This window comes from Equus przewalskii, chromosome 29, assembly GCF_037783145.1.
Source record: "Equus przewalskii isolate Varuska chromosome 29, EquPr2, whole genome shotgun sequence".
Taxonomy (NCBI): domain Eukaryota; kingdom Metazoa; phylum Chordata; class Mammalia; order Perissodactyla; family Equidae; genus Equus; species Equus przewalskii.
The window spans coordinates 10,088,455-10,108,941 of record NC_091859.1 but is presented as its reverse complement, the minus strand read 5'-3'; the positions used below and the strand labels follow the sequence as shown (position 1 = coordinate 10,108,941).

The 20,487-nt window shown below is 36.1% G+C and overlaps 1 protein-coding gene across 10 annotated transcripts in view; it reads right to left on the bottom strand.

Annotated features, from left to right (window-relative positions):
- METTL25 (methyltransferase like 25) overlaps positions 1-20,487 on the bottom strand; it is a 120,901-nt gene that overhangs the window by 9,694 nt on the left and 90,720 nt on the right. For 6 of the 10 annotated variants that reach the window (XR_011534786.1, XR_011534784.1, XR_011534787.1 and 3 more), the window contains one exon: positions 19,130-19,355. Coding sequence is in view for 5 of the 10 variants with exons in the window: in XM_070600478.1 (XP_070456579.1) it covers positions 19,263-19,355 (93 nt within the window). In the remaining 5 variants the exon portion in view is untranslated. Of the gene's footprint in view, positions 1-1,331; positions 1,421-6,356; positions 7,528-19,129; positions 19,356-20,487 lie in introns of those variants that run through there. The other 4 variants (XM_070600476.1, XM_070600477.1, XR_011534785.1 and 1 more) reach the window with 4 other exon arrangements.

Genomic DNA, 20,487 nt, shown 5'->3' with positions numbered 1-20,487 from the left:
ATTCAAAACCAAAATTTATTAACCAATCCTCCTGGAGTAATCCCTGTTAAAGAATGTCAGCTGAAGGCAGAAGAGATTTGGGAAATTCTGGTCTCCTTTGTATTTATTCTTTGTCAGTGGCTGAAGAGACGGGGACCTAATCTTCTTAGATACAGACCTCATGAGCCAAGATGTGGGTGCATTTTGTGATTTACATGCTCACCAACCTTGGAACGCAGCAGACACTATGGAGCGTGGCAGGACCTTCTGTGTTTGGGGCATAAAACCATCTGAGAGGACCCACTTTAAGGCTGTCTTCTCAAATGTTAAGCACTTGGGGATCTGAAAACGCCCATTCTGATTGAGTAGGTCTGGGTAAAATGCCCATTCTGACTGAGTAGATCTGAGAGTCTGCATTTTTAACAAGCTCTCAGGTGATGCCGATGCTGTTGGTCTGTGGACTGCATTTTTGAGTACTAAGACTCTAAGCTCATTTTACTTGAGGAAAAGAAGAGATGCAGAGAGTTTCCTGCTTAATTTTTGCTTCTCATATTGTTTCTACATCTGGAAACTAAGCTTTGGACAAGGAAGCATACACTGGGGTGAATGCCAATTTAAAAAGAAGTGGTACTGTATATTAGAATAATTTCTTACAATTTTATTTACTATTCTAATGTCCAGTAAGATCAGTACTGGTAACTAAGAAACATACTCTGTAACTGTAATGTTGAAGTCTTAGGCATTGCTATATGCCTACCAGCTTTTCAGAATGTTTTTGCCTTACCAGTACGGTATTTGGACATTTGTTTGGTCGGCTGTTTTTGAAATTTTGCTTTGGAACTTTCAAATTTCATTTATAAGTAAATCTCTTCATAAAATCCCCCCTCTGATTCTTTTGGTGGCCCTTGTATATATGATATGTAAAACGCCACAGTATTCGGGATTTAATAAATTAGCAATTACCTTTAGGTTTATTTTTAGTAATTATATTAAGATTTACTTTAAAATTAAAGTTAGTATCTTGTGCAGGAAGCTTCTTGGTTTTCATTAATATTCTTAAGTAAGTTATAATTAACCACTACCATTAGTGTTCAATTCCTTCAAAAGTGACCTTGAGCTGCAAATTTTAACTTTAAATTGCAAAGTTCTGATTATAACATCATATATTTATAAGACAATAAAAGCTAAGTATGAAATATATTACCTGAAGTAGTAAAAACAAAAATACATAATTTGGAATGTCAATGGGATTTTTATCGTCGAATAAGTTTTTTTTTTAAACCTGTGAACAGTGAGCTGAAGGATCTCTTAAAGGTGTTTCCTATGAGAATATATTTCTATGGAAAATACACTTACATTTTTTGGTTTGTTTATTTATTTTCTTTTGAATATAAAACTATACCTTAATTCGTCGGCCCACCAAAGTGTGGAGACCACAGGGCTAGACAAGAGGAAAGGACAAAAGGGAAGTTGGTAAGCAGATATTGGGCATTCAAATCACTACGCTTTCAAGATAACAAAGTTCTAAGGTGAATGGGGAATGAATTATTCTAAAGTATTAATGCTTACTAAATCTATATCCCTAATATGTGTTACTAAATTAGTTTGCTGTTCTGAGGATTGAGATAAGTATGAAAGCACCCAGCACCCCAGTTCAAAGGAGATGTTCAATGAAGTTTTGTCATACTTTATATGTCTTAACTTGGTCAGAAACACACATACCCTGTTCTTTGGAACTTACAGAGTTGGTCTCCTGTTTCCTATCCTTTCAAGATGGCATTTCTGTTCTGGCTCCAACCAACAGCTAGCCTACCCTTCTTATGCATTTGCATCTGTAGAGAGGTTAGAATCTAAAAATCAGGACATAAATTAAATGCATATATGATGTAACTCCACTAGGCTACGTGACCTTCAGAAGCTCTGTGACACAGCTTTATTTACTAAACTAAGCAAAGCTCCATGAGGGTTTTAATTTTCATAATAAAAGGTAAGGAGACCTAGGTTGAATTTACCATTGTTTCATTAATCTTAAAGGTAGGAGCTATGCTATTAAGAGCAGCAATTTTAATGAAATTCTTTCTTGTCCAAGCATCTGAAACCAATTTATTAGAATGAAAACACATTATCAATAATCTCATTAACAAAAGTGGATATTAAAACTGTGCTAGAGATCTAAAACATGAACGATAGTTTTAAAGAATTTCAAATCTGCTTACTTTCAAGATAAACAACATTTGCTATTAATGAGAATGAAAGTTATCCAAGAAAATAATTTACCTTGCAAAAGCTTTCAGTTCTTACACTCTAAATGTTGACCCTCAAAACTTTTTTTTTTTGAGGAAGATTAGCCCTGAGCTAACATCTGCTCCCAATCCTCCTGCTTTTGCTGAGGAAGACTGGCCCTGAGCTAACATCCGTGCCCATCTTCCTCTACTTTATATGTGGGACACTTGCCACAGCATGGCTTGCCAAGCGGTGCACAGGTCTGCACATGGGATTCGAACTGGCAAACCCCGGGCCGCCGAAGTGGAACATGTGAACTTAACTGCTGCGCCACGGGGGCCGGCCCCTCAACTTTTTATTCAGGACCAATTCAATGTCTGTTCTGGATAGAAGAGAGGAAATAGAAATGCCGGCCCCGAGCCTCAAAACTTTTAAAATATCATTCTTCAGTACAGTATAACCTGCTGTTAAGGGATGGTTTCCTGAACTTAGTATAATCTAGTAATGTGAATGCAAATGTGGACCCAACGTCTTTAAGGCCTTGTTTGTATACATAGAAAGATGCACAACATCCTATACATTTAAAAGTGAACCCTTTCTTTGCCTTCTATTTTATTTTTAGTTCTGTCCTTTTGAGTTAAAGTGGAAACAGAGCACTATTATTTTTTGACTTAAAATCTGTCCCTATGCCTTTATTCACAGAGATTTACCCGCACAGAGTTATACTGTCTACTAAAATTAGAAATATTCTGAGTCACCAGAACACCAGAGATGTCTGTTGTTATAATCGAATCGTATCTGGAATTGTTTTATCTTTCCCTTGAAACACGTTATTTGAGTATACTTTGCTCGATGGAAAACGACCATCAAGTCTTTTTCTTAAAAGACTGGTAGCAGTATTAGAAGACTGGATTCTTTGCTGAGAGGGCAGCTAACTGAGAATACACGTGCATTTGTTTCAACATGATTAGCTGATGCACACAAATCCCATGCTGACCAAATGGAAAGCAACACGCTGAATTTTCGGTTGGAATTTGTGTACATTCTCTATTTTTCTAAAATTCAACATGTTCAATCATAACTCTCTGAGTACATGTTAAAGGCTTTTCCTCCCATGAGATTTAAATACATGCTACTTTGTTCTGTGTTGAAATGTGTTAACTCTCTTATTCTGGATTGTACATTGGAAAATTCCAATAAAAGCAGTACAATTAAAAAAAAGGCCTTCCATTGACAGAACATCTGCAAACTTAATGAAGTAATCCACTGAGATAAATACATCAACTAATAAATTCCCCTCCGTGCAGCCAGGAGCATCACTGGCCAAGTACAAACCATCTGGGGCGGCTTCGAGACTTTCAGTTCCTTTGGTCACAGGTTAACCAGAACACACACTTCACACAGCAAATTATTTCTTAAACAGTCCTCCTCCAGGAAAACAAGCCATTCTCCAGACCACATTTAAAAATAACCAAAAGGACACTATAATTAAGGGGGAGAAAGGGACAGAAGTGTACAGTCTGGGGGACGGTTCACAGTGAAGGATTCTGTGTTTATATAGACACTTATTCTCCTCTCAAATGTCATTATCTAAATTATAATTCTTCCATGTGCCCCTCATATGTGTTTCAATGACTAGATTATAAACTCCTGATAATTAGGAACTATCATAGCTCTTAAATCTTTCTCCCCAACCTTTAGTGTCCAGCATAGTCTTAGTCACATAGTTGCAAACTCACAGACAGTGGTTGATTGAATTATCTGCAACACCCACAAAGTACTTTTATTGAGATGTAGGGAATTAATAAAAGATTAATTGCAGGTTCAATTTAATAATATGATTATTCATGTTTTATTTTTCTTCTTGAGGCAGTTTTGGCATATGGTATTTCTTGGAGAAGTTTTCCCATTTCATAAAAATGTTCAAATTTATTGGCATAAAGTTGTTCATAATATTCTAATGACCATTCTAATTTCTGTAGGATCTATAGTGATGTTCCCTTTTACATTCCAGATATTGGTTATTTGAATGTTCCTTCTACTTTTTTAAATGACTAGTCTTGCCAGAGTTGTGTCAATTTTAGCTATCTAAGAACCAACTTTTGGAGGTGTTCATCATCTCTCTGTGTGTTTTTCTTTCACTAACTTCTAATCTTTTAATTTTCAGTCTTTTTCTTTTCTAATATATGTTCAAAGCTGTTTTCTTTATTTAAAATTTATTTTATTGAGGTCACAGTGGTTTATAGTATTATATACAATTCAAGTGTACATCATATTTTGACTTCTGTATAGGCTGCATCGTGTTCACCACCAAAAGTCTAGTTGCCATCCATCATTGTACCTATGTGCCCCTTTACCCCTTTTGCCCTCCTCTCACCCACTTCCCCTCTAATAACCACCAATCTGTTCTTCATATCTATGTGTTTGTTTCTTTATCTTCCACATATCAGTGAAATCATACAGTAGTTGTCTTTCTCTGTCTGACATTTCCTAAGCATAATACCCTTAAGCTTTCATCAATGTCTTCGCAAATGGCACAATTTTATCTTTTTTTAAGGCTGAGTAGTCTTCCATTGTAAATATATATTACATCTTTATCCATTCATCTGTTGATGGGCACTTAGGTTGCTTCCAAGTCTTGGCTATTGTGAAAATGCTGCAATGAACATCAGGGTGCGTATATCCTTTTGAATTAGTGTTTTTATGATTTTTGGCTAAACATCCAGAAATGGAATAGCTGGATCAGGTGGTATCTGTTTCTAATTTTTTGAGGCATCTCCATACCATTTCCCATAGTGGCTGCACCAGTTTGGATTCCCACCAGCAGTGTATGAGGGTTTTCTTTTCTCCACATCCTCTCCAACACTTGTTATTTCTCATCTTTTTAATCATAGCCATTTTGATGAATGTGAGTTGATATCTCAAGGCAGTTTTGATTTGCATTTCCCTAATAATTAGTGATGTTGAACATCTTTTCATGTGTTTGTTGGAAAAATGTCCGTTTGTATCCTCTGCCCATTTTTTGATCAGGTTGTTCATTTTCTTGTTGTTGAGTTCTATGAGTTCTTCATATATTTTGTATATTAACCCCTTATCAGGTATATGATTTGCAAATATTTTCTCCCAGTGGTAGGTTGTCTTTTTGTTTAATTGATAGTTTCCTTTGCTGTGCAGAAGCTTCTTAGATTGATGTAGTCCTATTTCTTTATTTCTTCTTTTGTTTCCCTTGCCTCAGGAGACAAAAAGATACTATTAAGACCAATGTCAAAGAGTGTACTACCTATGTTTTCTTCTAGACGTTTTATGTTTTCAGGTCTTACCTACAAATCTTGCATCTCTGTCCATCAGTGATATTTGCTGTAATTTTCCTTTCTTTGGGTTGTTCTTGTCTGGTTCTGGTATTAGGGTAATGTTGGCCTCATAGAATGAGTTAGGAAGCATCTCATCCTCTTGAATTTTTTGGAAGAATTTGAGAAGGATAGGTATTAAATCTTTGAATGTTAGTAGAATTCATCAGAGTAGCCATCTGGTCCTGGACTTTTGTTTTTTGGGAGGTTTCTGATTACTGTTTCAATCTCTTTACCTGTGATTGGTCTATTCAGATTCCCTATTTCTTCTTGATTCAGTTTTGGAAAGTTGTATGATTCTAGGAATTTATCCATTTCTTCCAGGTTATCCAATTTGTTGGCATATAGCTTTTCATAGTACTCTCTTATAATCCTTTGTGTTTCTGTGGTATCCACTGTAATTTCTCTTCTTTCATTTCTGACTTTACTTATTTGAGCCTTCTCTCTTTTCTTCTTAGTGAGTTTAGCTAAGAGTTTGTCAAGTTTATCTTTTCAAAGAATCAGCTCTTAGTTTCGTTGATCCTTTCTATTGTCTTTTTAATCTCTATTTATTTCTGCTCAAATTTTTATTATTTCCTTCCTTCTACTGACTTTGGGCCTCATTTGTTCTTTTTTCTCTATTTTTTAAAAATTTTTATTTTTTTCGGATGTACATCGTATTTCGAATTCTGTATACATTACATCATATTCACCACCCGAACACTAATTATAGAGCATCCCCTCACATGTGACCCTAATCACCTCTTTGCCCTCCCCCCTCCCCCCTCCCCCAATGGTAACCACCAGTCCAATCTCCAATGCTATGTGTTTTTTTTTTTTTTTTTGTCGTTTTTATCTTCTACTTATGAGTGAGATCATATGGTATTTGACTTTCTCCCTCTGACTTATTTCACTCAGCATAATACCCTCAGGGTCCATCCATGTTGTCACAAATGGCCAGATTTCGTCATTTCTTATGGCTGAGTAGTAGTCCATTGTGTATAAATACCACATCTTCTTTATCCATTCGTCCCTTGATGGGCACCTAGGTTGCTTCCACGTCTTGGCTATTGTATATAATGCCGCAATGAACATAGGGGTGCAAGTATCTTTATGCCTTTGTGTTTTCATGTTCTTTGGATAAACACCCAGCAGTGAAATAGCTGGATCATATGGTAGATCTATCCTTAATTTTCTGAGGATGCTTTCCATAGTGGCTGCACCAGTTTGCACTGCCACCAGCAGTGAACAAGGGTTCCCTTCTCTCCACATCCTCTCCAACATTTGTTGTTTCCTGTCTTGTTAATTATAGCCATTCTGACCGGAGTGAGGTGATACCTCATTGTCGTTTTGATTTGCATTTCCCTGATAGCTAATGATGTTGAGCATCTTTTCATATGCCTATTGGCCATCTGTATATCTTCTTTGGAGAAATCTCTGTTCAGATCTTTTGCCCATTTTCTAATTGGATTGTTGCTTTTGTTGTTGTTGAGCTGTATGAGTTCTTTGTATATTTTGGATATTAACACCTTATCTGATATGTGGTTTGCAAATATCTTCTCCCAATTATTAGGTTGTCTTTTCCTTTTGTTGATGGTTTCCTTTGCTGTGCAGAAACTTTTTAGTTTGATGTAGTCCCATTTGTTCATTTTTTCTTTTGTTTCCCTTGCCTGGTCAGACATGGGACTTGAGAATATGCTGCTCAGACCAATGTCATAGAGTGTACTGCCTATGTTTTCTTCTAGAAGTCTCATGGTTTCGGGTCTTACATTCAAGTCTTTAATCCATTTTGAGTTGATTTTTGTGCATGGTGTAAGGGAATGGTCTACTTTCATTCTTTTGCATGTGGCTGTCCAATTTTCCCAACACCATTTATTGAAGAGATTCTCCTTTCTCCATCGTATGCTCTTGGCTCCCTTGTCAAATATTAGCTGTCCATAAACTTCTGGGCTCTCAATTTTCATTCCGGGGATGCAGGGATGGTTCAACATCCACAAATCTATCAATGTGATACACCACATTAACAAAATGAAGAATAAAAATCACATTATCATCTCAATAGATGCAGAAAAAGCATTTGACAAGATACAGCATCCATTTATGATAAAAACTCTAGATAAAATGGGTATAGAAGGAAAACACCTCAACATAATAAAGGCCATATATGACAAACCCACAGCAAATATCATTCTCAATGGAGAAAAACTGAAAGCTATCCCTCTAAGAGCAGGAACCAGGCAAGGATGCCCACTGTCACCACTGTTATTTAACATAGTATTGGAAGTCATAGCCAGAGCAATCAGCAAGAAAAAGAAATAAAAGGGATCCACATTGGAAAAGAAGAAGTGAAACTGTCACTCTTTGCAGATGACATGATTTTATATCTAGAAAACCCTAAAGAGTCCACTAAAAAACTTTTAGAAATAATAAAGGAATACAGTCAAGTTGCGGGATACAAAATCAATGTACAAAAATTGGTTGCGTTTCTATACACTAACACCGAAGTAGCAGAAAGAGAAATTAAGAATACAATCCCATTTACAATTGCAACAAAAAGAATAAAATACCTAGGAATAAACTTAACGAAAGAGGTGAAAGATCTGTACAACGAAAACTATAAAACATTGTTGAAAGAAATCGAAGAAGACACAAAGAAATGGAAAGATACCCTGTGCTCTTGGATTGGAAGAATTAACATTGTTAAAATGTCCATACTTCCTAAAGCAATATATAGATTCAACGCAATCCCTATCAAAGTTCCAACAACATTTTTTACAGAAATAGAACAAAGAATCCTAAAATTTATATGGAACAACAAAAGACCCTGAACAGCCAAAGGATTCCTGAGAAAAAAGAACAAAGCTGGAGGTAGCACACTCCCCGATTTCAAATTATACTACAAAACCATAGTAACCAAAACAGCATGGTACTGGCACAAAAACAGACACACAGATCAATGGAACAAAATTGAGAGCCAAGAAGTAAACCCACACATTTATGGACAGCTAATATTTGACAAGGGAGCCAAGAGCATACAATTTTTTCTCTAGTTCTTTTTAGGTATAATGTTTGATTGTTTGAGATTTTTCTTATTTCTTAAGGTAGGCTTGCATTGTTATAAACTTCCCTCTTAGTATCACTTTTGCTATATCCCATAAGTTTTGGTATGTTGTATTTTCATTTTCATTTGTCTCGAGGTATTTTTTGATTTCTCCTTTGATTTCTTCATTGATCCAATAGTTGTTCAGCAGCATGTTGTTTAATCTCCATATTTGTGACTTTTCCAGCTTTCCTGTAGTTGATTTCTAGTTTCAAACCAATGTGGGTGGAAAAGATGCTTGATGTGATTTCAATCTTCTTAAACTTATTGAGGTTTGTTTTGTTTCCCAGCTATGGTCTATCTTTGAGAATGTTCCACGTGCACTTGAGAAGAATGTGTATTCTGCTGCTTTTGGATGGAATGTTCTATATATGTTGATTAAGTCCACCTGGCTTAGTGTTTCATTTAAGGCCAATGCTTCCTTGTTGACTATCTGTCTGGATGAGCTATCCATTGATGTGTCATGTTTTAAAGTCCTCCACTATTATTGTGTTGCTGTCAATTTCTCCCCTTAGGACTGTTAACAGTTGTTTTATATACTTTGGTGCTCCTATGTTAGGTCCATACATATTAAGAAGTGTTATGTCTTCTTGGTAGAATGCCCCTTTTATCACTATATAATATTCATCTTTGTCTCTTGTTATCTTTTTTGGGTTGAAGTCTAACTGACATAAGTACGGCTACACCCATTTTCTTTTGTTTGCCATTTGCTTGGAGTATCATCTTCCATCCCTTCACTCTGAGCCCATGTTTGTCTTTAGAACTGAGATGGGTCTTCTGGAGGCAGCATATTGTTAGGTTTTATTTTTTAATCCATCCAGCCACTGTGTGTCTTCTGATTGGTGAATTCAATCCATTTATATTTAGAGTGATTATTGATATATGAGGACTTAATACTGCCATTTTATCTTTTGTTTTCTGGTTGTTCTATATTTCCATTGTTTCTTTTTCCTTAACTTCTGTCTGTGATTTCAGTTTGGTGATTTTCTGTAACGTTTTTCTTAGTTTCCTCTCCTTTTATATTTTGTGATTCTGTTCTGATTTTTTGTTTTGTGGTTATCATGCAGGTTTGCATAGATCTCATAGATGAGATAGTCCTTTTTCTGATAGCCTCTTATCTGCATTAGTCTATGCAGGTTCTGTCCGTTTCCTCTTCCCTTTCTATGTTATTGTTGTCACAACTTACTGTTTTTTGTGTTGCGAATTTATTACCAAGTTGAAATGGTTATAGTTATTTTTGATGCTTTCTTTCCCTTTAGCCTTTATGTTATAATTGTTTATTAACCTATTCTGATAGAGAGTTCCAATTTTCTGATTCTGTCTATTTACCACCTTGCTCAAAGCTTTGTAAACCTTTGTCTTTTTGTTTCAGGTAGGAGAGCTCCTTTCAACATTTCTTGTAAGACAGTTCTAGGGGTGATAAACTCCCTCAGTTTTTCTTTGTCTGGGAAACCTTTTATTTCTCCTTCATATTTGAAGGATAACTTTGCTGGAGAGAGCATTCTTGGCTGATAGTTTTTGTCTTTCAACATTTTGAATATCTCTCTCCACTTTCTCCTAGCCTGTAGAGCTTCTGCTGAGAAATCTGCTGAAAGCTTTATGGGGGTTCCTTTGTAAGTTATTTTCTTCTCTCTAGCTATCCTTAAAAGTCTTTCTTTGTCATTGACTTTTGACAGTTTTAATATAAAATACTTTGGAGAAGGTCTTTTTGTGTTGAGATAATTAGGAGTTCTATTATCTTCATGTACTTGTATATCCTGTTCCTTCCCCAGGTTTGGGAAGTTCTCAACTACTATTTCTTTAAATAACCTCTCTGCTCCTTTTTCCTCTCTTCTCCTTCTAGGGTATCCATTATCCTTATGCTGCTTTTCCTAATTGAGACATATTTCCCATAGAATTTCTTCATTTTTAAAAAATCTTAGTTCTCTCTCCTCTTCCACCTGAATCATTTCTAGATTTCCATCTTTGAGTTTGCTAATTCTCTCTTCCATCTGGTCTGCTCTATTTCCAATGCTTTCTACTTCATTTTTCATCTCGTTAATTGTGTTCTTCATCTCTAGAATTTCTGTTTGGTTTTTTTTTTTTAGAGTTTCAATGTCTTTGGTGAAGTAATCCTTTTGTTCATTAATTTTATTCCTGAGCTCACTGAACTGTCTTTCTGAGTTTTCTTGTAATTGTTGAATTTCTTCATGACAGTAATTTTTAATTTTCTGTCTGTTAGATTGCAATCTTCTATGACCTCAAGTTTGGGTTCTGGAGAGTTGTCATTTTTTTTTTCTATGTTACTGTGTTACTGTAGTTCTCCAAGGTGCCTGATGCATTGATCCTCTGCTGGCACATTTGAGGTAGTAAACACCTTTCCTGTTTGTGTAAGGCTTTGGTTACTTTGATTCTAAGCTGCTTCTGGTTTTCTCCGAGAGCCTGCACTTTTCGCCCTCCACTGCCTCTGCTAGAGGTGTCACTAGTGCCCTCCTTGGGCTGCCTGTGCCCCTAAGGTTGGTGCCTTGCTGCTTATGATTGCTGCAGTCACAGGTGTTGCCACCAGGGTCACCAGGCTGCAAACACTTCTGCTACTTATGGGGTTGCCTGGGTGTCATGTTTCCCCACTGGTTCTCTGCAGGTTCTCCACAGGCATGAGTGCTGCTGCCATGTGTATCACCTGTGCTGCTGCTCCCTGGTTATCTGGGGGTGCTGGCAGCACTGCTGCTGGGGTCATTGGGTTCATGAGTGTTGCCACCACTGCCAGAGGCCCAGGGTCTTGTATGCAGCCCTTGCTGCTGGTAGGGCTGGTGTTGAGGGTACTGTCACTAGGGGTTAGGTCACGGGTACTGCTGTGGCTCCTGGAGACTCAGATCACAGATGCCATCTGCCACTGATCAGGGAGGGGGAGGGGCTAAACCACGAGCACTGCTGCTGTTCCTGCAGCCTCTGTTCTCTGACATTGGTGTGCTTTTGGAAACCTCAGATCAGGCCACCACTGCCACTGCTGGGAGTATCCACATTCTGAATGCAGCCCTTGCTGCTAGGACACCCAGTGTCTCAGTTGCTGCTGCTCGAGGAGGGGGATGGAGCTGGCACCTCTGGCGCTTCCTGAAGCATTAGGTTGTGGACACCACCAACCACTGCTGGGGGAGGGGTAGAGACTAAGCTATGAGCACTGTTAGTGCCCTTGTAGTCTCTGTTCTCTGGCACCAGTGCGCTTTTTGAGATCTCAAGTCAGGGCACCATTGTCACTTCCAGGAGTATCCATGTTTTGGATGACTGCTGCTGGGGGAGGGCAAGAAGGCTGCTCCCCTAGTTCTACTCTCTCCTGGAGATCCAGTCCACCCACCTTCAGTGTATATATGTATGGATCTCTCAGGTGTTCTGGTGTACTGTGCAGGGAGTTCTTTGTTGGTAAATGGATGTCCTACTGGTTGTAACTTAGAGGGGATAGAGAGAGGGAAAAACTCACTGCACCATGATGCTGACATCACCCCTTGCTAATTTCTTCTTATATTATGGTTTTAGCTCTTCTCACAAGTTTTGTTGTGTAATTTTTTCAATATAATTAAATTCAATTACTTTATTATTTAATGTACTTTCTGATTTCCACTGTGATTTCTTCTTTGAATCCAAAATTATTTAGAAGTCTAATTCTTAAAGCATATGGGAATTTTCTACTTATATTCAAAATAATTTTTTTTAGATTAAATGCATTGTGGTCAGAACTATATATGATTTCAATTTTTTGAAATTTATTAAAATCTGCTTAAAAGTCCAGCACATAGTCAATTTTTGTAAAAGTTCCACGTGTGCTTGAAAAATTATGTACTCTACAGTGGTTGGGAACAGTTTATTACATTCCTCAATTACATCAATTTTACTTATTTCATTTTTTCAAATCTTGTATCTTTCTGATTTTGTTTGCTGTTACCATCAGATAGATGGGAGCATGAAAATACTCCCAGCATGACTGTAGATTTATTTATTCCTCCTCATAGCTGTGTTAATTTTTGCTTTATATATTTTGATATTATTAACTAAATACAAATTTGGGATTATAATATCTTCCTGGAAAATTAAAACATTTTTCATTATGAAGGTTTTTTCTTTATCTTTAAAAATACTTTTTTGCCTGCTATTAAAACCTACTTTGATATTGATACAGCATCCTTTTGATGAGTATTTGCAAATATGTGTTTTTCTTCCTGTTAATTTTTAACTTTTTGCACCCTCATGTTTTAGATGTATCTTTTGTAACTGGCGTATTGTTGGCCTTTATTTTTCCAAAAAGTCAATCTTTGTTTTATAATTGAAGCATTTAATTTACACTTAATGGGATTACTGATATATCTAGACTTAAGACTACTATCCTATTATTTGCTTTGTATGTGTCTGTATGTTCTCTTATTCAACGTTTTTTCTCTTTCATTGCATTTTTTTTTTTCTGGAGGATTGGGAATCAGTATCACATTGGTTGAGCAATGCCCCTGTTCTGGACCCCACACCCCAGGGCTTCCTGAACTTTGCAGTCTTCTCTGGTGCCTAGGATGATTGGGCTGACAGTGCCATCTGGGCAGGGCAGCCCAAGTCCAAATTGGAAACTGTTTGGGTCCCAGTTCCCATTTCTCTCCTTTGGGTTACTCTCTTCCTACCTTCTATTCCATGTGTGGGTTTAATCAGACGTCCTCCAAAATTTTGAGACTTGTTCCTATAAAATCAACCTGGGCTCACAGTTCCAGGAGTGCAGCCAGGTAAGCAGATTGCTCCACTGGCTGGTACAGTATTTCTTCCATGGGACCTGCAAGATTGGGCTGTCGGAATGGTAGTGACAGGCTAATATTGAGTGACTCACATTATTTATGTAAGACAGGCATCCTGCAAAAAAATATTTGCTCATGGTTCTGCTCACTGTTGGGGTGGCCTTTTGAGAATACAATTTCATTCTTTTCCTTCTATTATCTTGGAAGTTATATTCTTTATAATTCTTGTAATGATTACCTTAGTATATTACAATACTCCATCTTATCAAAGTCTAATAATAACTATGAATATTATTTTCCTCTTGGTAACTGAAAGGACCTTGTTAGAACATTTTTAACACCATTTATTACTTTTTCTTGTATGCTACTGGTTTTGATTATTTGAACTGTATATATCTTTTAACTCCCAGTAAACCTTATTATTATTGCTTTATGTAGTCAATATTTACCTGAGTATACCTATCATATAACCTTTTTGTTGGCCTTTCTTTCATCTTTCATTTCCAACCTTCCATTTGAGATCACTTCCATCCTGCTTGAAGAACACCCTTTAGTATTCCCTTAAGTGCAGATCTGCTTTTGAAAACTCTGTTTTTATTTGTCTGAAGCTGTCTTTATTTTAGCTTAATTCTTGAAGGATATTTTTACTGGGCATAGAATTCTATGTTGGTAGTTGTTTATTTTCAGCACTTTGCAGGTATTGTTCAATTGTCTTCCAGCATATATTGTTTCTGTTGAGAAGTTCATTGTCAATCCAATAGTTATGTCTGTGTAGGTAATGTGGTTTTTTTTCTTCCAGACATTTTTAGATTTTCTTGTTGTCTCTGGTTTTCAGTAATTTTAATATATGCCTAGATATGTTTTTCTTGTTTAAAGTTTTGCTTCTTGAATCTGTGGTTTGACTTTTTTTTTTCAGTTGAAGAATATTCTTAGCCCATTATCTCTCTGAATAGTAGTTCCCTCATTCTCTCTATCCTTGTCTTCTGGGACTCCAATTATACATATGTTAGACTTTCTTGATGTATTCTCTGTCTCTCTTATCCTGTGTTCTGATTTTTTTCTATCCCTTTGTCTCTATGTGCTTCATTTTGGATATTTATTTCGGAATTTACCTACAGTTCACTAATTCATATTTCAGCTTTGTCTAATCTCTATTAAACCCATCCATTGAATTATTAATTTTGGTGAATGTATTTTTCACTTAGAATTTCCATTTGATACTTCTTTATAGTTTCCAATTTTCTGCTGAAATTCTCAGTCTTTTCTTTTATCTCTTTCAACTCAGTAAGAATGATTATTTTAAAGATACTGTCCCATAACCGAGATATATGGAAGCCCTATGGGTCTATTTCTATTCTGCAGTTTCTCTTATTTTTTAACCTCCCTATATTCTGGTCATTTTTTCTCATGTGCCAGACATTGTATCTGCAAAATTGTTTGCAGAAATAACGTGAGGCCTAGAATAATGTTACTTTTATCAGGAAAGATTAGTATTTACTTCTGCAGTTTCCTAATCTATAAAATGGGGATAATGATAGTACCTACTTCATTAGCTGTTGTGAGGATTAAAGGAGTTAATACACATAAAGTGCCTAAGCAAAAATCAATGTTTTCTAGTTTATGAAGACAGACGTCCGCAGGTGCTACTTTCTATTGGACATTTTAGTAAGTGATTTAAGGCAGAATTGATACATTCATTTAGCAAATACTCATCATGAGCATTTTATGCTGCAGGCACTGTGTTGGGTGCTGGGTATAGAAATATGCCTAATAATTGTTGGGAGATGAAATCCACCATGGTTACAGACTGGCAGAATAGTAGTTGAGTCCTTGACCATTTCTATCAATTCTACGCCTCCTGAATATTAATTATTAATGCAGGATCACCAGTAGTGAAGATTAGAAGCCTGTCTACCTGCATCTACTTTAACAGCATGTCTCTGGGCTATATATATATATTTACAAAAAACTGATGGCAACAATATTCTTAAATGGCTTTAGAACAACGAATTAAAGTTGAGGAGATTTAAAGAAAATTTGTTTCTGTGTATTTTGAAAAGAAACTTTAAAGAATGGAGAAGAGCAGCAGAAGGATAAGAAATAAAAAACAAAAAGAGCAATCAATTTAGCTCTTAGCCCAAAGGAAAGGATGGAACTTCATACCTTACTGCAAAGACTTTGGAATAACTATGCATGTTAAAAGTGGGTAATAATAATAAATATTACTATTAAATTATTATGCACAGTGGCTAGAGCCACAGATCAAAGAACAATCTTCAGATGCATGTAGTTTGGAAAGGCCTTTTGTATAACTCTCTGCATTTATACTTACAGAGACAGAGTAGTCACGTTAGAAATAATCCTAGAAATAAATATTGATCTTAGCAAGCAAAATTACTGTGAAATTTAACTGCTGAACATAAGATAATATTTTCTATCCAAAAATCAAATCCACTTTTTTGTCCAAATTTAGTGGACAATTCCCCAGATTTTGACTGGGGATGCAAAAAATCCATTTCTAAGTTGTTTTTTTTTTGAGGAAGATTAGCCCTGAGCTAACTACTACCAGTCCTCCTCTTTTTGCTGAGGAAGCCTGGCCCTGAGCTAACATCGTGCCCATCTTCCTCTACTTTATACGTGGGATGCCTACCACAGCTTGGCGTGCCAAGCGGTGCCATGTCTGCACCCAGGATCCGAACCGGCGAACTCCAGGCGGCTGAGAAGTGGAACGAGCGCACGTAACCGCTGCGCCACTGGGCCGGCCCTCTAAGTTGTTTGATTAGAACTTAGAACACATTTTTTTCCCTACAAAATCAATGTTATCAATATGGATAAGTTCCCATTTCTCTCCCTCTAGGGCATTTAACAAACATGGTTATTGCTTTTATATTATACATTACGTATCAGGAATTAAGTGCTTTACATCGAGAACTGCAACCATCTGCATCAATATGACAGAGCTATGGGGTCTAAGAACTGAGACAACCTGTGTCAACATGATTTATTTGTTTGTTACAAGAAAACTTTGCCCAGGAAAGATAAGACTGTAAACCAATAAATAACTTCATTGTTTGTTTCAGGAAATTCCCATATATTAATTTATGTCAGACAAACGATCTGCTCACCTTGTCAAAGAGTTTACTTATCAAGCAACAGTTTACTTAGCAAGACTTGCTTCAAGACCCTTGCCTTGTTATAGATACTAATCTAAACGATTGTGTCATGAACCTTTCCAAATCCCAATCTATTCTCCACCTTAAAAGAGCCACCTTAAACCACTTGAGACTAGACTCCCAAATCCTATAAATAGCCTCTCCTGACTTCTTCCTGAAGAGACTGTCAGGACTCTGAAGGCAGAGTCCTCTCTTATCGCAGAGAATTCAAATAAACTTAGTTTGGCTTTAGTAGGAGGTTGTCCAAAGATACTTTGGAAGAGTTAAACATATTTATTTCTTTAATCCTCTTAGCAACCTTATGAGTAAATTCTATCCTCATGTTCTTTTTACAGACGAGAAAACTGAGGCACACTGAATAGTTACGTGACTCACCCAAGGACACAAAACAACTTAACTCACATAAATCTAGACTATGGTACTAATATTACTGAGTCTTTCTTCCCCCTAAGTCCATTGATTTGAAGACACCCTGAAGAATCCTAGGCCCTGACCCTCTCAGGCCCATACCGTAATTACAGTACTAATTACCATAATTAGTAATTTTGTTTGCTTTCCTCATTGGACTGTGAGCTCTTTCAGGATGAGACATATCTTGTTTGTCTCCATACTGCCAGTACCTAGCACAGCCTCTGACACATGGTAGGTATTCAATAAATATTTATAAAATAAATATTAAATGAAACCCCACTTCATAAATGAAGCTTTGAGATATCAAGAAACTTGCTTCAGCTTACTTAGGAAGTAACTGTCAGATTTGGTGCTCCCACCAATGCACTACAGTCTTTAGCTCAACTGTAAATGAGTTCTCAAAGAGTAGTTTTTATGAGAATCTACAGACAATGCAATGGGGATTCATGTGTATAAAGCTCCAGTATTAACAAAATATAATATTTCTTTGCTTTTTGCTGAAATATTATCAACTCAGTGTGATCATACAGGTCATCTCATGTTGATTAGATGCTTGAATCACACATTTGTCTCTGATTAATAAAAGTGGAAAACATTAATTGATAAATGCAATTTCTGACAATGTTTTAAAACCAAGGGATGTGACTATAAAGTTTCCTTGGTATTGAAATGGTTGTAATTCACTTCCCATACTAAACAGAGCTTTACACATATAAAGTTATTTTTTTCTTTATTATAAAGAGAAATGAATGTTACACAAATATTTTGGCATCAAGAAAAATGTTTAAAATTTTACATAGATGGTGAAATTATGAAAGGAAAGAAAGTAGGCTGGAAAGATTTTTCTGTTCCTTCTGAGATAGCTACTCATATAGCCAACGATATAAGGAAATGAAATAAAATGACCTACAGAGAGACATCACAAAATGCAAACCTGTGAACCCTGTTTTGATTCTGAATTGAACAAACTGATACGTAAGACTTTTTGAGCAAATCATGGAAACGTGAATGAGGACAAGTAATAGATGTTATTATGGAAAAAATTCTTAATTTAGAAATATATACTAAAGTATTCATGTGAGATAACAAACTGCCTGAGATTTGCTTTAAAATTCTCCAGGGTCAGGGGTGTGGATGACGAGCATGCATGTGTGCATGCTCATGTGTGTACGGATGAAACAAGACTGGTAAAATGTGGATAACTGTTGAAGTTTGTGATGAGTATATGGGGATTCATTACAGGCTACTCTCCACTTCTGAATGTTTAAAATTTTCCAGAATAAAAAGCTTAAAAATTGGCTAATTTCCCCAGTACTGTACTAGCTATACAAAGGACCTGATCATTCACATATATATTGGCTGCAAACTCAATATTAGTATCACAACCCAATGCAAAAAGTTATTCTTCTCATCTGTGGATGACTCCAAAATTTAAGAAAACAGTTACTTTTTCTGCTTGGGAGAATTAATGTTACAGTCTCTAGCTGAGCATCAAAGAAGCTTGTTTCCAGCGCCCAACTCTTCTGAGTGTATTAGAAACTTCAAGTTTTCTGTTAATGAAAGGAACCTGTACCACACTGGGCAGAGTGCTGGCCTTCTCTCATTCACTCTTGCTTTACTCAGATTGGCCTTTTATAGAACACAAGGTAACTCCATTAAGTGCCAAACCATCCCTTTATTTTAGTAAGAGAAATAGCCTCAGGAATTCTTAAAGTGAGTATCTCTTTTATAAGATATATATTCCTTTAAGGGTACAGAATATTTTCTCATCCAACATAGACTAAAACCCAGTGGAAAATACACTTGATATTAGGCCCTTTTATGGCTGGCCTGGCTTTTGGGTATTTCTTTCCTTTAAATGTGGATTTTTCTCTTCTGATAACATGGAAAATCCTTCCAAAACGTGGAGGAAAGTACAAATGATCTTCAACTAATTTTACAATATTTACACCTATACCTTTCATCTGCTTTTAAGTCGATAAAAATAAAAATGCAATATGTAGCAAATATCAAGGGCCTCAAATATTGAACAGGAAATAAAGCTCAGATTACAATGTCCTTTTGATGTACTAACTCAGGAATGTAGGTCAATCCTTTTATAGTATTTTCACGAGTACTTATTTTATTAATGTATGCTTTGACAATGGAAAAATGGATTATGGCATTCTGTGGTTAGTGATTATTTTGCTGTTTATTTAAAACATATACAGCAATGTTTTTCAAATATTCACATAACACGATATAAGAAAAGCCAAATAAGCAATAGGTTCTACAAACAGACGCATCTGATACCTTGCTTCAATTATCACTGCTGCTTCTTCAGAGCAATAACAGCGTAACATCTGGGAGATTTCACAGGATCAAACAACTTTACAAGCGCAGACCATGCAATATCTTCCTGAAAATTGATACGTGATTTAGATATACAATCATTTGTTGAGGACAAAAATGAGAGATTGACTCAGACTATATAGTCTAATATAAAAACTACATAGAAAACAAATTACATAAAATAAAAGTATTTTTGGTGAATAAAATTAACATTTACAATTTCACCTTCAGGAATTCATGCTAAGGAAATAATTAAGATGTACACAGAGTGTGAACTACAAGGTTACTCTTTGCTGTAACTGTGGAAAACCGGAAGTGGCAAATAACAATTGAGTGTTACTTATATAAATTATTATATGATGAAACATTATTGAGCTTCTGTAGTATATTTAATAATGGGAAAATTCTAAATAAAATAAATGAAACTAGTTAGATGCAAAACTGCATTCATTATTTGACTCCAATTTTTTTTTTTTTGAGGAAGACTAGCCCTGAGCTAACATCTGCTGCCAATCCTCCTCTTTTTGCTGAGGAAGACTGGCCCAGAGCTAACATCCATGCCCATCTTCCTATACTTTATATGTGGAACGCCAGCCACAGCATGGCTTGCCATGCAGTGCCATGTCCACACCCAGGATCCAAACCAGTGAACCCCGGGCCACCGAAGCAGAACCTGTGAACTTAACTGCTGCGCCACCTGGCTGGCCCTAATTTGACTCCAATTTTAATTAAAGTATAAATAATGTGCAAATATGTATACGTGCAACATACATATATTAGAAAGAAGCACTAGAAAACATACCAAAAATTTAATAGTTAACCCTGAAAGGTGGGATTATCATTACTTTTCATTTTCTTTGTTACATTCTTCATTTTAACTTTTCTAACACAAATATGTATTAACTTTTATAATAAAAAAATATTATGTAAAATATTAGCATCTATATGATTTCTATCACTTCAAGACAAAGCTATTAATTTTTGTGCATATTGTTTTGCCTCCCTATTTTATTTAGGTCAATGGAAATTGTTTGGAATAGGGAAATGATGTGTAGTAAAATAGGCCTGATTCTGTCATCTACCAACTTGGGAACCAAAGCTTTTCAGTGATTTTGAGTTAGTTGGTAGCTTAGAAAAGTACACCATTATCTAAATATTTAAAAATTGGCTTTCTCTATAAAAATACAAATTAGAACAAA